The 17667-nt window shown below is 39.7% G+C and overlaps 1 protein-coding gene across 1 annotated transcript in view; it reads right to left on the bottom strand.

Moving 5' to 3' along the window:
- WDR49 (WD repeat domain 49) overlaps nt 1-17667 on the bottom strand; it is a 171909-nt gene that overhangs the window by 80610 nt on the left and 73632 nt on the right. The window contains exon 8 of the mRNA XM_015472863.3: nt 8570-8803. Coding sequence (XP_015328349.2) covers nt 8570-8803 — 234 coding nt within the window. The remainder of the gene's footprint in view (nt 1-8569; nt 8804-17667) is intronic.

Raw genomic sequence — 17667 nt, 5'->3', positions numbered from 1 at the left:
CCCCATGAATCGCAGCACGCCAGGCCTCCCTGTCCATCACCAACTCCCAGAGTTCACCGAATATTAAATAAATTATATCAATAGCTAATAGTCTTCCAAAACAGAAAGCAGCAGATGTTGAGTTTTACCAAACACTTAAGGAAGGAATTATGCCAACTCTATACAATCTTATTCAGGGAAAAGAAGTAGAGGAAATACTTCCAAGCTCATTTTATGAGACCAGCATTACCAAAATCAAAGACATACAAGTAGAGAAAAGTATTTATATCCTCATGAACATAGTGGCAAAAGTACTCAACAAAATAATTTCAAATCCAACAAAGTGTAAGAAGCATTTGATTAGTTCAACTTCTGAATATTAATGCAAACTATCATATCAATGCAATATTATCATAAAATTAATGCAATATAATCATATCATTCACCAGAATGGGTGAATTTAATTCAGATCACCATTACATCTACTGTTGTGGGTAAGAACCCCTTAGAAGAAATGGAGTACCCTCATAGTCAACAAAAGAGTCTGAAATGCAGTACGTGGATGCAATCTCAAAAATGACAAAATGATCTCTGTTTGTTTCAAAGGTAAACCATTCAATATCATAGTGATCCAGGTCTATGCATCAACTACTGATGCTTAAGAAGCTGAACGGTTCTATGAAGACCTACAAGACCTTCTAGAATTAACACCAAAAAAAAAAAAAAAAAAGATGTCCTTTTCATCATAGGGGACTGGAATGAGAAAGTAGGAAGTCAAGAGATACCAGGAGTAACAGGCAAGTTTGGCCTTGGAATACAAAATGAAGCAGGGCAAAGGCTAACAGAGTTTTGCCAAGAGAAAGCACACATCACAGCAAACACAGTCTTCCAACAACACAGGAGACAACTCTACACGTGGACATCACCAGATGGTCAACACCGAAATCAGATTGATTATATTCTTTGCAGCCAAAGATGGAGAAGCTGTACACAGTCAGCAAAACAAGACCAGGAGCTGACTGTGGCTCAGATCATGAACTCCTTATTGCAAAATTCAGACTTAAATTGAAGAAAAAAGGGAAAACCATTAGGCCATTCAAGTAAACCTAAATCAAATCCCTTACAATTATTCAGTGGAAGTAACAAATAGATTCAAGGGAGTAGATCTGATAGACAGAGTACTGAAGAAGTAAGGACAGAGTTTAGTAACAATGTACACAAGGCTGTGATCAGACCATCCCCAAGAAAAATAAATGAAAAAAAAAGGCAAAATGGCTGCCTGAGGAGGCCTTACAAATAGCTGAGAAAAGAAGTGAAAGACAAAGGAGAAAAGGAAGGCTAGATGCATCTGAATGCAGAGTTCCAAAGAATAGCAAAGAGAGATAAGAAAGCCTTCCTCAGTGATCAGTGCAAAGAAATACAGGAAAACAACAGAACGGGAAAAACTAGAGATCTCTCCAAAAAAATTGGCGATTCCAGAGAAACATTTCATGCAAACATGGGCACAATAAAGGAAAGAAACAGTATGGACCTAACAGAAGCAGATGATATTAAGAGGAGATGGCAAGAATACACAGAAGAACTATACAAAAATGATCTTCATGACTCAGATAATCACGATGGTGTGATTACTCACCTAGAGCCAGACATCCTGAAGTGTGAACTCAGGTGGGCATTAGGAAGCATCACTACAACAAAGCTAGTTGAGGTGATGGAATTCCAGTTGAGCTATTTCAAATCCTAAAAGATGATGCTGTTAAAGGGCTGCACTCAACATGCCAGCAATTGGGAAAATTCAGCAGTAGCCCAGGACTGGAAAAGGTCAGTCTTCATTCTAATCCCAAAGACAGACAATGTCAAACAATGTTCAAACTACTGCACAATTGCACTCATCTCACACGCTAGCAAAGTAATGCTCAAAATTCTCCAAGTTAAGCTTCAACAGTGAGCCAAAAAATTCCAGATGTTCAAGCTGGATTTAGAAAAGGCAAAGGAACCAGAGATCAAATTGGCAACATCAAATGGATCATAGAAAAAGCAAGAGAATTCAAGAAAAACATTTGCTTCACCGACAACACTAAAGTCTTTGACTGTGTGGATCACAACAGACTGTGGAAAATTCTTAAAGAGACGGGAATACCAGACCACCTTACCTACCTCCTGAAAAACCTGTATGCAAACCAACAAGCAACAGTTAGAACTGGAACATCCATGGAACAACAGACTGGTTCCAAATTGGGAAAGGAGTACGTCAAGGCTGTATGTTGTCATCCTGCGTATTTAACTTACTTGCAGAGTACACCATGCAAAATGTCAGACTGGATGACACACAAGCTGAAATCAAGATTGCTGGGAGAAATCTCAATAACCTCAGATATACAGATGACACCACCCTTATGGCAGAAAGCGAAGAGGAACTAAAGAACCTCTTGATGAAAGTAAGAGTGAAAAAGGTGGCTTAAAACTCAACACTCAAAGAACAAAGATCATGGCATCTGGTCCCATCAGTTCAGTTCAGTCACTCAGTCATGTCCAACTTTTTGCAAACCGTGGATTGCAGCACACCAGGCTTCTCTCTCCATCACCAACCCCCAGATCTTACTTAAACTCATGTTCATCGAGTCAGTGCTGTCATCCACCCATCTCATCCTCTGTCTTCCCTTCTCCTCCCGCCTTCAATCTTTCCCACCATCAGGGTCTTTTCAAATGAGTCAATTCGTCACATTAGGTAGCCAAAGTATTGGAGTTTCAGCTTCAGCATCAGTCTTTCCAATGAGTATTCAGGACTGATTTCCTTTAGGATGGACTGGTTGGATCTCCTTGCAGTCCAAGGGACTCTCAAGAGTCTTCTCCAACACCACAGTTCAAAAGCATCAATTTTTTAGCACTCAGCTTTCTTTATAGTCCAACTCTCACATCCATACATGACTACTGGAAAAACCATAGCTTTGGCCAGACAGACTTTTGTTGGCAAAGTAATGTCTCTACTTTTCAACATTTGTCACTCACATTAAATAGATACCATGCAGCTGTCAAAAATAAAGAGGATATTCTGGGTAATGAGATAAATAAAATGATCATTAGGCTGTATTGTTGGGTGGAAAATCAAAGTACAGAGCAGTGTTGCTGTGCATATAACATACAACTGTTTTGTAAAACCACATAATTAACATTCTTAAATATTAAGAATTATTATACACATCTATTTAAAAGTGAGTATACATATTTTTTACAACAAATATGTATTTACTTGTGTATGAATACAACAGCTCTTAAAGGGTGCTCATGGATCTCATGAACTAGTTGCTTACAAGCAAAGGAAACTGGTAGATAGAAACAGTGATAAAAGGAAATTTTTACTGTATACCCTTTGTCTTTTTGAGTTTTGTAACACTGAAATGTGGTATTCCTTCCAAGCAATCACTTTTAAATAAACATGTATGTATATGTACACACACACGCATGTAAGTGTGTATATATGTTGGCAAGCAGAATATTAGTTCCCCAACCAGGGATCGAACCTGGGTCCCCTACAGTGGAAGCATGAAGTGTTAACCACTGGAACACCAGGGGAGTTTTACCCTTAACACTAAGGCATTTCCCATGTCTTCAACAAGTGACTAGAGCTCATAGCCTCAGTATTGACATGTAACCAAGTACAACCTTAATCTGACCAGTGAAGAAAAGCCACATTAACACAAGTCACTTGGAGCCCAGCAGTAAGCAGGCAAGGAGAAAGTTTTCATCTGTGTTTATCTACTTATCAAGGAGAAACTCATTGATTTTGCCCTAAATACAAGCACAAAGAGGCATAATGTCTTGTAAAGTGGAGATAAATTTCCCTCAAGCTTGTCCACTTCCCTCTACTCAGATTTTACAATTCCCATAGGAACTATGTATTGAATTGGTTAGACTCTCAAACATCACAATTCCCCCAAAATCGCATGTAGAAAAAAGGACAGGAGATGCACTGTCACTAAAAAATTATACCTTAACCCCATTTTAAATGAATGATTGACATCATGTTTCTTGTAAGAGTTGGTCCTCAAGAAACAGACACTAGTCTGAGTAAAGTAAAGAAGGTCTAATCTTCAAATTTTCAAAGACAACATTTCCTGGTGAATAACAGGAACAATGTCAGAGATTGTAGGAGTCCTGCCAGAGGCTGCCAGGCATTTGCTGTCTGACATGTCTCTTTATATGAATAATGTGTTTACTCTTAAAGATTGGGTAACATAGTAAGATTCAGGAGGCAATTTGTGTACCAAATTATCTCATATACATATATTTTAACTTTGAAATTCATTCTTAAGATTTTGCCTTAGAGAGATAAAGTCATGAGTGTGAATATATTTATGCATAAAGAAATTCATAATAGCAAAATGCTCATTAAGGCAAATGCATCAGTAAATTATGATACACATACAGTGGGACTCTGTGCTGCTTTTTTTAAATGATGAAGGACATCTACATTAGAAACAAGGAATTAATTCCAATATGTCATAGGGTAAAATGTAGGTTATAGAACCATATTCAGGTGAAATAGTCTATGCACAGAGAGGTATTTAGAACATGTTGATGATATTTCAGCAATATTTAGTTCCTTATTTGAACTTTACAGCATTATTTTAATTTCTTGTAATAAGAAAGTATTGTTTTACAAAAAGTAAATTATTTCAATGGGAAAAATAGTGAATATCACTGTCAAGATTTGATAATGCCTATTTACATTTAGCCTAACTATGTCCAGATGTAAAAAGCACCGAAACATCACCTGTTTTACAAAAGCACATCATTAGGATAAGTCAGAAATTTTCTCTTTTTCAGTTTATATGATATCTACAAACACATTTTTAAAGTGCCCCAACAATCGTGGGTTTTTAAGAAAAGCTTCACTTAAGAATTCTATGCAGACAGTTCATTAGAACTACCTCCAGGATATTGTGTGACTTTGATTCTTTCAAAATTGTGCATTCCAAGGACTCCCTCATCCTGTCCCAACTTGTTCTGCCACTAGCTGAGAGGGTAAGCTTTGCTGAGTGAAATAAAGCTCACAATCCATTTTCAAAGTCTCTGTGTGGCTTAACATCACTTTCTTAGATTAGGATGTGAAGGTACCAAAAGGCAGGAAGATGAGTCACAGAAATATGCCATGTCACTTTCATATAGGAATAATGGGAAGTTCTCATTGATGACCAAATAGAATGAAATAATAATAAGGTGTAGCAAAGTGTTGAAATGACAACATGTTGTCATGTTTTCATTTAATTCAGATAAAAGGAAAGTATTTCAAAAAGACACCAAACCAAATAACCTAAGAGCACCAGCAGACTGAAAAAGCATGGGTTCCTTTTGAACTTAGATTTAGAAATAGCAACAATCGACCAAATCTAGAATTGAGCATTTGTTGCTGTTCAGAAGAGTGTTGGGAGTTGTAGGAAAATACGAAAGTGAAAGACAAGAATCTTTCCCTTTTATCAAACATGGGAGGAGAGAAAGTGAGAATTTAGGTAACTGTTTAGCTGGATAACAACTAGAAATGCAAGGGAGAGAGGTGTGGCAGAAGATGTTCCTGGAGACATCAGATGCAGAGAGGACCAGAGAGGAGTGCCAGAACTGAATGTTAACCAGCAAGAACTGCAGTGGCAGAGAAGAGGAGGAGCAGGAAAAACCACTTCCTCATCTCACGGAGCCAGAGACAAAGCCCTATTCAGGGGTCCCTCTGCCTTTCTAACTGTTTCCAACTTCTGCTTTCATATGTCACATGGGTAAAATAAAGAGTAAGAAATATCAAGATGTAAATAAGGAAGAGGTGTATTAAAAGCATCACCCTTCAACCTGAGAGGTTTGGGGGGACCGGGGAGACTTGCCTGGGCTGACTGCCTGGGAGGAAGAAGAACTACCTCTGAGAAGCAGGACACAGCAGGGCGATGCTGCAGAGACAGCCATTGCTACCATCATCATGTCTATGCCTGCCCCCAACACGCAGCCACACACTGGTGAAAATCAATAAACCGAAGCTTAGACACAGGACGTAGTCTGCCAAACATTTGAACTCTTTTCTCTCTGCGTTCTCAAAACGTTGATCTTTTGATTTTACACTATTAAAAAGTACAGAAGAATCCAAATAGCTTCTATTTATCTGGGAGACAGAGATAGAGATAAAGACAAAAACAGATAAACACATATATTTATTTACCATATTAGAAGTTTAAACTGAGAAATCGTTAAAACACATAAATACAAAAGCACATTGTGCCATCAATCATCACATAGCCTCTAGGAAACACCACTGTGCACTCATGAAACAATGAGAGTGGAAAAAGTGGACAATAGATGAATATTATGATGAAAATAGTTTTGACCCTTTGAAAGGGTCTGACTTCCCCAGAAATCTGAGATCACACTGTGAGAATTGCTGTTCTAACCTCAAGTCTGTATTTTTCCAAGACTAGACCTTGGTTCATTGAGTGAATGGCATTCACAACCTGACTCTAAGCTCCCTCCACTGTCTCAAGTCTCCCAGTGTTTGCTAAGTACCCACAAACTAGTCACATCAGAATAAACCCTCTCCCTGAAAAAAAATGCATTGTTTGTGCTTAAACAGGCGGTCATGTTGTACCATCTGTCTGGAGCTACTTCATTCTCTCCTTTCAGAGGTTCCCACTGGAGATTTCAGGGCTCTGCTAAACTGTCACCCACTCAGCCCTAGGCAGAATGGTCCTCTTTCCAAGTATAGCACTTTGCTTTTTCCTCTCTTCATTTGACTCTATTCCATTGTTTCTTTGTGAGTGAGTCATGTGTCTGGTCCCCTGATATCACCCCACAATCCTGTAATGAGCACCTGCCCAGCAGTGAGCTCTGGGAAGATTCTCTGTATCTAAATCTCCTTGAACTATGAGGGTAAAGAAACTTTGTGGTATGTGAATCTTTGATCCCTCGTTCCTGGCACCTGACACTTGTTCAAAACAGTTTCATTTGTTTTATCTAACTACTTAGAAATGATCAGTTATCACTGGCTTATGGGTCTGTGGGTGATATTGTTTCCTTTGTACTTGATTGCAATATATATTTTTTGCAATTATAAATGTTACACAATGTTAAAGTGTTTCTCCATAGTTTAGCTGATAATAGGAAACATTTCTGATGATACACAACTCTATGTACTTTATATATACTTTAACATTGCATTTAATTATTTATACTTTTGATCTCAGAAATAAAAGAGGCATCAATATCCAACTCATTTGTACAGAGATTCTTTGCATGTAATATTCCACATGTGCATATTCCGTTGTTGCCTATAACTGGCATATCCTTGTGTTATTTTGGCTTTATCTTCATGTTCCAAATGGAAGACTCCAGACCTTCTTTGTGTCCTATTTTCTGAATGCCTCATGGAAAATTGCTCATCTTATGGTCAGGCAATATAGGATCATAACATCTACACATAAACTCAGCACTTTAACTCTGCAAATCTCCATTAGCAGAACATTCTTCTGGAAAGAAATATATCTCTCAGTGGCCACCAGGGAGCCAAATTAACTGGCTGCCTTCATACAGTTCAGTAAAACATTTACTAGGGGATGTTTCCCCCACAGATGGAATTCAAAATGGATTGTTTTATAAAGGACTTTTATCTCCTAGAATAACCAGCAGAGTATTTGAAGTAGTGACATGACACACTACTCATTACTAACAAAGGCCTTTCCTCCCGTTGCACACCATCTGAACTACTCATTTCTGCGTGGATGCAGAAGCTTCTGCAGAAAGGAAAGAAGGATGGGCTGGAGTTATTGTTTAATCGGCCACAAGCTGGATACTGGCTGTCAGCTTGGCTCCTGCTGTTCTGTGACTGTCAGGCCTGGGGTGATCATGGCCACAGACTAAGCTCCAAGGGCAATGAAAAGGATTGCTCCACTCCCTCCACAATACCCACAGGCTGGCCCTCCCTGTCCTCTAAGAAGAGCTGTGGTCCCTGTGGCATCTCCACTCCAGAGCAGCCCATTTTCTCATTGACATGCAGGGAGCGCTCCCATAAGCAAAGGCTGCAAAGCGTCATTAACGTGGTGGGGAGACAAACAACACTCGAGCTGCATACCAAGTGGCAGCACATTTAACAGAATCATTTTATTATGAATACATTCCGGGCCTGCCACAGCGAGCCACTCGCCGAAACTGTGCCGGCAAAATGGATCTTTGCTAATTACATTTCATGCATATTTCAGATCTTTCCACAGGGATGCAGGGGGATGGTGATGGTGTGCGTAAGAGGGAATTTTACAGCCAGGTTCACTTGCATTTGGCATCAAGAGCTAAACTAGAGGGTAACAAAGATAAGTTCAATTACATTCCATGCTGTGTTTGCTTTAGCTGGAATACTGCCTCCGAGTAACTCTATCAGTGCTGCTGTGGTTGCTGGTTGAAAATGAAATAACTCTCCAAATCCACCCGAATACACATTATTGCAGAAAAGCACACAGCTTAAATCATTTCTTTCCCACCTTTCCTTTTCTATATTTGTCCCCAGATTGAATTAAGGAACTGAATGTGGGCACATGTTAGGAGAGTGACAGAAAAGCATTGTTACCTGCTTCAAGACTGAATTGTAAAGTACACAAGTGACTGCTTTCTTGTGGCTTGTCACCCTCTTGCCGGCTTCACTTTTCATTGCCAGCAAAGCTAGCTGGTTATTGAACGAGATGAAGAGTCGTCCGTGGGCTTCATCAAAGTGGAAGAGACACCTGAAGTCCTGACTCTTGGGGAAAAAGCAAGAGATCCTCTGGATGGACAGTTGATGCTGAATATCCCAGAGTCTCAAAACCTGCAGGAAAAGTAACAGAGTCATAGGACTATGTCAAGAATTATTCTAATTTTCTAACCAAATTTTCTCTAGCTCACCCTCAACCTCAGGCAGGCTCCCCATAGTGCTGTTAACTGTTCATCCTTATCTCATAGAACACATTTTTTGTATTTCCCTTCTCTGTTTCAGTATTTCCTCAAATGTAATCTCTTCTAGGGAAGGGATTTTGTTTTGTCTCAGTCCTCAGAAAAAAATGCCTGCATTAAGTGCTTGTGCTAGGAAGAATAATTGTCTTCAAAGATATCCATGTGCTAATTCTTGGAAAATGTGAAATTGCTATCTTATATGGCAAAACAGATGTCATAAATTAAGGCCTTTGAGATGGAGAGATAATCCTGGTTGATTTGGACCAGTCCAGGATAATCCCAGGGCTTCCCGGGTGGCTCAGTGGTAGAGAATCCATCTGTCAATGAAGGATATGTGGGTTCTATCCCTGGGTCAGGAAGATCCCCTGGAGATGGAAATAGCAATCCACTCCAGTATTCTAGCCTGGGAAATTGCATGGACAGAAGAGCCCGACATATAGTCCATGGGGTCACAAAAGAATAGACATGACTTAGTGACTGAAATTTTTCACTCTCCTCTTTCACTTTCATCAAGAGGATCTTTAGTTCTTCACTTTCGGCCATAAGGGTGGTGTAATCAGAATATCTGAGGTTATTGCTAGTTCTCCCAGAAACCTTGATTCTAACTTGTGCTTCCTCCAGTCCAGCGTGTCTCATAATGTACTCTGCATAGAAGTTAAATAAGCAGGGTGACAATATACAGCCTTTTCCTATTTGGAACCAGTCTGTTGTTCCATGTCCATTTCTAACTGTTGCTTCCTGACCTGCATACAGTTTTCTCAGGAGGCAGGTCAGGTGGTCTTGTATTCCCATCTCTTTCAGAATTTTCCACAGTTTATTGGGATCCACACAGTCAAAGGCTTTGGCATAGTCAATAAAGCAGAAATAGATGTTTTTCTGGAACTCTATTGCTTTTTCCATGATTCAGCAGATGTTGGCAATTTGATCTCTGGTTCTTCTACCTTTTCTAAAACCAGCTTGAACATCTGGAAGTTCATGGTTCACGTATTGTTGAAGCCTGTCTTGGAGAATTTTGAGCATTACTTTACTAGTGTATAAGATTAGTGCAATTGTGTGGTAGCTTGAGCATTCTTTGGCATTGCCTTTCTTAGGGATTGGAATGAAAACTGACCTTTTCCAGTCCTGGGCCACCGCTGAGTTTTCCAAATTTGCTGGCATATTGAGTGTAGCACTTTCACAGCATCATCTTTGAGGATTTGAAATAACTCAACTGGAATTCCATCACCTCCACTAGCTTTGTTCATAGTGATGCTTCCTAAGGCCCACTTCAGTTTACATTCCAGGATGTCTGGCTCTAGGTGAGTGATCACACCATCATGATTATCTGGGTCATGAAGATCTTTTTTGTACAGTTCTTCTGTGTATTCTTGCCACCTCTTCTTAATATCTTCTGTTTCTGTTAGGTCCATACCAATTCTGTCCTTTGTTGAGCCCATCTTTGCATGAAATGTTCCCTTGGTATCTTTAATTTTCTTGAAGAGACCTCTAGTCTTTCCCATTCTATTTTTTCCTTCTATTTCTTTGCACTGATCACTGAGGAAGGCTCTCTTATCTCTCCTTGCTATTCTTTGGAACTCTGCATTCAAATGAGTATATCTTTCCTTGTCTCCTTTGCTTTTCGCTTCTCTTCTTTTCACAGCTATTCCTAAGGCCTCCTCAGACAGCCATTTTCCTTTTTTGCATTTCTTTTTCTTGGAGATGGTCTTGCTCCCTGTCTCCTATACAATGTCATGAAACTCCGTCCATAGTTCATCAGGCATTCTATCAGATCTAGTCCCTTAAATCTATTTCTCATTTCCACTGTATAATCAGGGATTATACCTGAATGGTCTAGTGATTTTCCCTACTTTTTTCAATTTAAGTCTGAATTTGGCAATAAGGAGTTCACGATCTGAACCACAGTCAGCTCCTGGTCTTGTTTTTGCTGACTGTATAGAGCTTCTTAATCTTAGGCTATGAAGAATATAATCAATCTGATTTCAGTGCTGACCATCTGGTGATGTCCATGTGTAGAGTCTTCTCTTGTGTTGTTGGAAGAAGGTGCTTATCATGACCAGTGCATTCTCTTGGCAGAGCTCTATTAGCCTTTGCCCTGCTTCATTCCGTATCCCAAGGCCAAATTTGCCTGTTACTCCAGGTGTTTCTTGACTCCTACTTTTGCATTCCAGTCCCCTATAATGAAAAGAACATCTTTTTTTTGTTGTTAATTCTAGACGGTCTTGTAGGTCTTCATAGCACTGTTCAACTTCGGCTTCTTCAGCATTTCTGGTCAGGGCATAGACTTGGATTACCATGATATTGAATGGTTTGCCTTGGAAATGAACAGAGATTACTCTGTAATTTTTGAGACTGCATCCAAGTACTGCATTTTGGACTCTTTTGTTGACCATGATGCCTACTCCACTTCTTCTAAGGGATTCTTGCCCAGAGTAGTAGATATAATGGTCATCTGAGTTAAATTCACCCTTTCCAGTCCATTTTAGTTGACTGATTCCTAAAATGTCGACATTCACTCCTCCCATCTCCTGATTGATCACTTCCAACTTGCCTTGATTCATGGACCTAACATTCCAGTTTCCTTTGCAATATTACTCTTTACAGCATTGGACCTTGCTTCCATCACCAATCAAATTCACAACTGGGTGGTGTTTTTGCTTTGGCTCCGTCTCTTCATTCTTTCTGGAGTTATTTCTATACTGATCTCCAGTAGCATATTGGGCACATACCAACCTGGGGAGTTCATCTTTCAGTGTCCTATCTTTTTGCCTTTTCATACTGTCCATGGGGTTCTCAAGGCAGGAATACTGAAGTGGTTTGCCATTCCCTTCTCCAGTGGACCACATTTTGTCAGAACTCTCCACCATGACCCGTCCATCTTGGGTGGCCCTACACGGCATGGCTTAGTTTCACTGAGTTAGACAAGGCTGTGGTCCATGTGATTAGATTGTTAATTTTCTGTGATTGTGGTTTTTAGTCTGTCTGCCCTCTGATGGAGAAGGGCAGACAGACTGCCCTTATTTCAGAAAGTGAAGAAGAACTAAAGAGCCTTTTGATTAAAGTGAAAGAAGAGAGTGAAAAAGTTGGCTTAAGGCTCAACATTCATAAAACTGAGATCATGGCATCTGATCCCATCACTTCATGACAAATAGATGAGGAAACAGTGTCAGACTTTATTTTGGTGGGCTCCAAAATCACTGCAGATGGTGATTGCAACCATGAAATAAAAAGATGTTTACTCCTTGGAAGAAAAGTTATGACCAACCTAGACAGCATATTAAAAAGCAGAGACATTACTTTGCCAACAAAGGTCCATCTAGTCAAGGCTATGGTTTTTCCAATAGTCATGTATAGATGTGAGAGTTGGACTGTGAAGAAGGCTGAGCACCGAAGAATTGATGCTTTTGAACTGTGGTGTTGGAGAAGACTCTTGAGAGTCCCTTGGACTGCAAGGAGATCCAACCAGTCCCCCTTAAAGGAAATCAGTCCTGAATATTCATTGAAAGGACTGATGTTGAAGCTGAAACTCAAATACTTTGGCCACCTGATGTGAAGAACTGACTCATTTGAAAAGACCCTGATTCTGGGAAAGATTGAGGGCAGGAGGAGAAGGGGACGACAGAGGATGAAATGGTTGGATGGCATCACCAACTCAATGGACATGAGTTTGAGTCAACTCTGGGAGTTGGTGATGGACAAGGAGGCCTGTCATGCTGCAGCCCACAGGGTCACAAAGAGTCAGACACAACTGAGTGACTGAACTGAACTGAACTGAAGTGACTAAACAACAATATAACCACAGGGAGATTAAAGTTCCAGAATGTAAGATAAACTCTGCCTAGGGCTTCCCTGGTAGCTCAGTCAGTATAGAATCCGCCTGCAATGCAGATGACTGGGATTTGATTCCTTGGTTGGGAAGATCCCCCAGAGAAGGAAGTGGCAAATCACTGCAGTATTCTTGCCTGGAGAATCCCATGGGTAGAAGAGCCTTGGCAGGCTACAGTCCATGGGGTCACAAGAGTTGGACACGACTCGGCAATTAAAACTACCACCAGTGTTCCTGGCTTGGAGGATGGACAAAAGGGGCTATGAACCAAGGGAGTTGGGAAAGGCAAGGAAACAAATTCTCCTCCAGTGCCTCCAGAAAAGAAGACAGCCCTGTGAGTACCTTGATTTTACTCCATTGAGAACCAGGCTACAATTCTAACCTACAAAACATAAAAGGTATGCTGTTGCAAACCATTGAGTTTGTGGTTATCTGTCAAAGTAGCAAAAGAAAATGAAAACAATCTCTTTCTCTATATAGATAGAAGAATAGATAATAGCTAGCTAGGTAGATAATATATGTATTTTTTGTGAAACAAAATTCTTTACTGTCTGAGTCACCAGGGAAGTCCATTAAAGGAAATCAAGTTCAGATAACACAGACAATTAAGGCACCAAAATGCCACACACGTGGACAAGCACTGAAGGAAATGGGAAGAGGAGCTCTGCAGATGCCAGTGTTGCCACTGTCAGTCATGGAGTAGAATTAACACAGTGCAGTGAGGGAGAATCAGGCTTTCCTGGTTGCTCAGAGGGTAAAGAATTTGGCTGCAATGCAGGAAACCCTGGTTCAACACCTGGGTGGGGAAGATCCCCTGGAGAATGGCTACCTACTCCAGTATTCTTGCCTGGAGAATTCCATGGACAGAGCAGCCGGCGAGCTACAGTCCATACAGTTGGAAAGAGTCAGACATGACTGAGCGACTAATTCTTTCAGTGAGGGCGAGTCAGAATGAGAGGGAAAAACCCTTCCAAAGGGGGCTTCAGGCCAGTTCTAGGGCCAGACTTCTTTGGCTGTCATCTTAGCTCTGTCCCTTACTGCAGAGTGAACTCTAGTAAGTTTCTTTGTCTCTCTGAGTTTTTGATGTGATACCTACCTGAAAAGTGAAAGGGAATGTCACTCAGTCATGTCCGATTCTTTGCAACCCCATGGACTATACAGTCCTTGGAATTCTACAGGCCAGAATACTGGAGTGGGTAGCCATTCCCTTCTCCAGGAATCTTCCCAATCCAGGGATCAAACCCAGGTCTCCCACATTACAGTCAGATTCTTTACCAGCTGAGCCACCCCCTAGCCAGCTGAGGGAAGCCCAATAATACTGGAGTGGGTAGCCTATCCCTTCTCCGGTGGATCTTCCTGACCCAGGAATCGACCCAGAGTCTCCTGCATTGCAGGCAATTCTTTACCAACTGTGCTATCAGGGAAGCCTGGTACCTATGTAATCTGACCCTATAAAGATTGAATGAGAGCCCATGTCAAGCATTTGGCATGATGAGCTATATGTAGCAAGTGCCCAATAAATGTTTTATTATAAATGTATTTTATTCCTTTTTATTATATAAATATTAGAACCTTAGAGCAGAAAAAGTTTCTTTCAAATAAACTAGTGTGCTTTATCCAGTGTGAGAATTATTTCTAAATTATCTATAAAAGATGGCCTCTTTACACAAGTGTTTATTACTCCATAAGGCAAGTGACCCTGTAGTTTTAACCTATTTTAAATCTTATACTCCTTTGGGGGAAAAAAATCAGTTGAAAACGATGGTGCATCCCCTCCTCTTAAATGCACATATTCATATATGAGCACAATATTCCATAGAATTTCTTTGGATACATAGATACACGAGTCTCCCATGCAGATCCTGGGATCCCATGGGATAGGAATTCCTATAGCACTATGATAAGCCAAAGCCTTCCTTCTCTTCCCCTACTTCTCTTTTCCCTACATCTCTTACATTTCTACTCTCTTTCCCTACATCTACATAAGTCTCTTCATACAGCTCTTGTCCAGGGTAGATGACCCCCAGTTCCTTCTAAATCATAGCATCATTTGTAGATCCCACTCTTGATTCTCTCACTTCGTCTTTTTTTTTTTTTCACTTTCTCTCCAGGGAGGTTGGTCATCCAGGCCTTGATAACTTTTTCTAAAAAATGTAATAAGATATGTCCATTGTGTAAAATCCAATAGCATTAAAATGTTTTTTTTTTTTTAAATCAATTCATCCCTCTCAATCCCAAGTCCCCATCCCCCCCACCCCCCATCTCAGAGACAACCTTCTTTGACTGTTTCTGAGTTATGGTTTTCTCCATAACACCAAATAATAGCTGTTTGTGTGGGTGTGCATGCATGTGTGCCTGTGTGAATATAGCATATATTAATTGTACATCGAATAACACTCTCTTCTGAAAGAAATACTTACTTACACTCCTATTCTCCCTTTCTCATCCCCTTGCCCCAATCTAAACATTGTATTTTTTAGTCCTAAACATTGTGTGTGTGTTAAGTTGCTTCAGTTGTGTCTGATTCTTTGTGACCCCATGGACTGTAGCCTGCCAGGCTCCTCCAGTCTCCAGGCAAGACTACTGGAGTGGGTTGCCATTCCCTCTTCCAGGGGAGCTTCCCCACCCAGGGATCAAACCCTTGTCTCCTGTGGCTCCTGCACTGGCAGGTGGATTCTTTACCACTGAGTCACCAGGGAAGTCCTAGTGTTGTACACTTTAAAATAATATATTTACACAATGTTTAATGTACCATCAATAGAAGACAGTATATCTCTACTCACCAATATATAGCATGAACACCTTAGAGTCCCCAGAACTGAGCCAATATTTCAAGTGTGTTCTAACCACTGTTACAGACACTGTGACTTCTTTAAAAACTCTATTTTTACATTAGCTGAATAAGCCATTCCAATATGCATCGCCCTTACCTTGAGGTCCTGACTGAGTAAAACTCTAAATCTTATTCCCATGAATAAACAAGGCAAACATCTAATATTCTACCTTCAAAAATCTGATGTTGTAAGCTAAAGTTAGGATTTTTCTAGGTTCAAAGTATAAGAATACAGTTTTGAATCCTAATTATATTATATTGATAACTCCTCCCTGATTTGTCCACACATCCCATGGAATACTGTAAATAGTAAATAGATATTTTCTTAATTTTCTGAAGGCTGTGGTTCATCTAATAACTATGTTTTTATCCAGCTCACTGATGAAAAATATTAGCTAGGATAAGTCGAAAAATATAACACTTCCATAAACAAAGCTTGCCTCAACTTCTACATGGTTATTTACCCAATTGCAGATCTCATCTAATTCACAAGAAAATGTTATGAGGATTTTTCAAAAATCTTGCAGAAATGAGTATGCTTGGGGTAAACCGGATCATGGCATCCTGTCCCATTACTTCATGGCAAATAGATAGGGACACAGTGGAAACAGTGTCAGACTTTATTTTTCTGGGCTCCAAAATCACTGCAGAAGGTGACAGCTGCCATGAAATTAAAAGACTCTTACTCCTTGGAAGAAAATATATGACCAACCTAGATAGCATATTCAAAAGCAGAGACATTACTTTGTCAACAAAAGTCCATCTAGTCAAGGCTATGGTTCTTCCAGTAGTCATGTATGGATGTGAGAGTTGGACTATAAAGAAAGCTGAGTGCCGAAAAATTGATGCTTTTAAACCGTGGTGTTGGAGAAGACTCTTGAGAGTCCCTTGGACTGCAAGGAGATCCAACCAGTCCATCCTAAAGGAAATCAGTCCTGGGTGTTCAATGGAAGGAGTGATGTTGAAGCTGAAACCCCAATATTTTGGCCACCTGATGTGAAGAGCTGACTCATTTGAAAAGATCCTGATGCTGGGAAAGATTGAAGGCAGGAGGATAAGGGGATGACAGAGGATGAGATGGTTAGATGACATCATTGACTCAATGGACATGAGTTTGGGCAAACTCCGGGAGTTGGTGATGGACAGGAAGGCCTGGTGTGCTGTGATTCAAGGGGTAGCAAAGAGTCGTACATGACTGAGTGACTGAACTGAACTGAACTGATGTATTGGGTAATGTATCCATGTACTAACGCTTGTAACAAACTTAAACTGACATAGTCAAACCCTCCCAGATAAAAAGCATTACCAACCCTTCTAACCCCAAGACTATATGTTTATAAAAGTACACTGGGTTTTCTTGACAAGAATATTTTTATTAAACAACTCATTCTAATTCTTAAACCTTATAATTTTTATTTAAAACATTCTGGCAACTCTGAGGCAAATGTTTATCTTCAAAACTATAAATCCTGTAAGAACTAAGACTTTCAAATATATTTCAAAGTGTTCTAAATATAATAGGATTGATAAGTTATTATTTTGAATGTTAGAGTCACAAGATTAAACACATCTATATCACTCTCAAACTCTCATATAACTTAAAATAGTTATATCCCCATTGTTCAAAATCCTGTCTTGTTTGGTATGAATTTGTTCCTAAAAAAGCTGAAATTAACTTTATTTCAGGAGAATTAACTTCATTTTAGAAAAACAATATGGGGCAAGATAACCCAACAATATTAATGGATTATAATTTCCCCAGAATCATTTTCCACATGTTGTTCAAATAATTTATATTGACTTTAATATTTTGTTGACATTTAGTCACATTTAATTAAATGAAAAATTAAAAATAGATGAGTGAACCTCTACTCTATGACAGGTGAGTTCCTGCTATCAGCAATCAAAATTAGAGGTGCTTTTTAAAAATCATAGTGTGTATCTTTATTAATTTTTCTTAAAATTAATTTTTACTTTTCTTCTTTCCCTCCTTCCCTTGAAGAACCCTTAATTCTCATAATTAGTGATCCTACTAAGTTCCCTTCCATCTTTAACTATCTAATTTTTCTTTCTGCTAAGAATC

Source organism: Bos taurus, chromosome 1, assembly GCF_002263795.3.
Source record: "Bos taurus isolate L1 Dominette 01449 registration number 42190680 breed Hereford chromosome 1, ARS-UCD2.0, whole genome shotgun sequence".
NCBI lineage: Eukaryota > Metazoa > Chordata > Mammalia > Artiodactyla > Bovidae > Bos > Bos taurus.
This window is presented reverse-complemented; position numbering and strand designations above follow the sequence as displayed.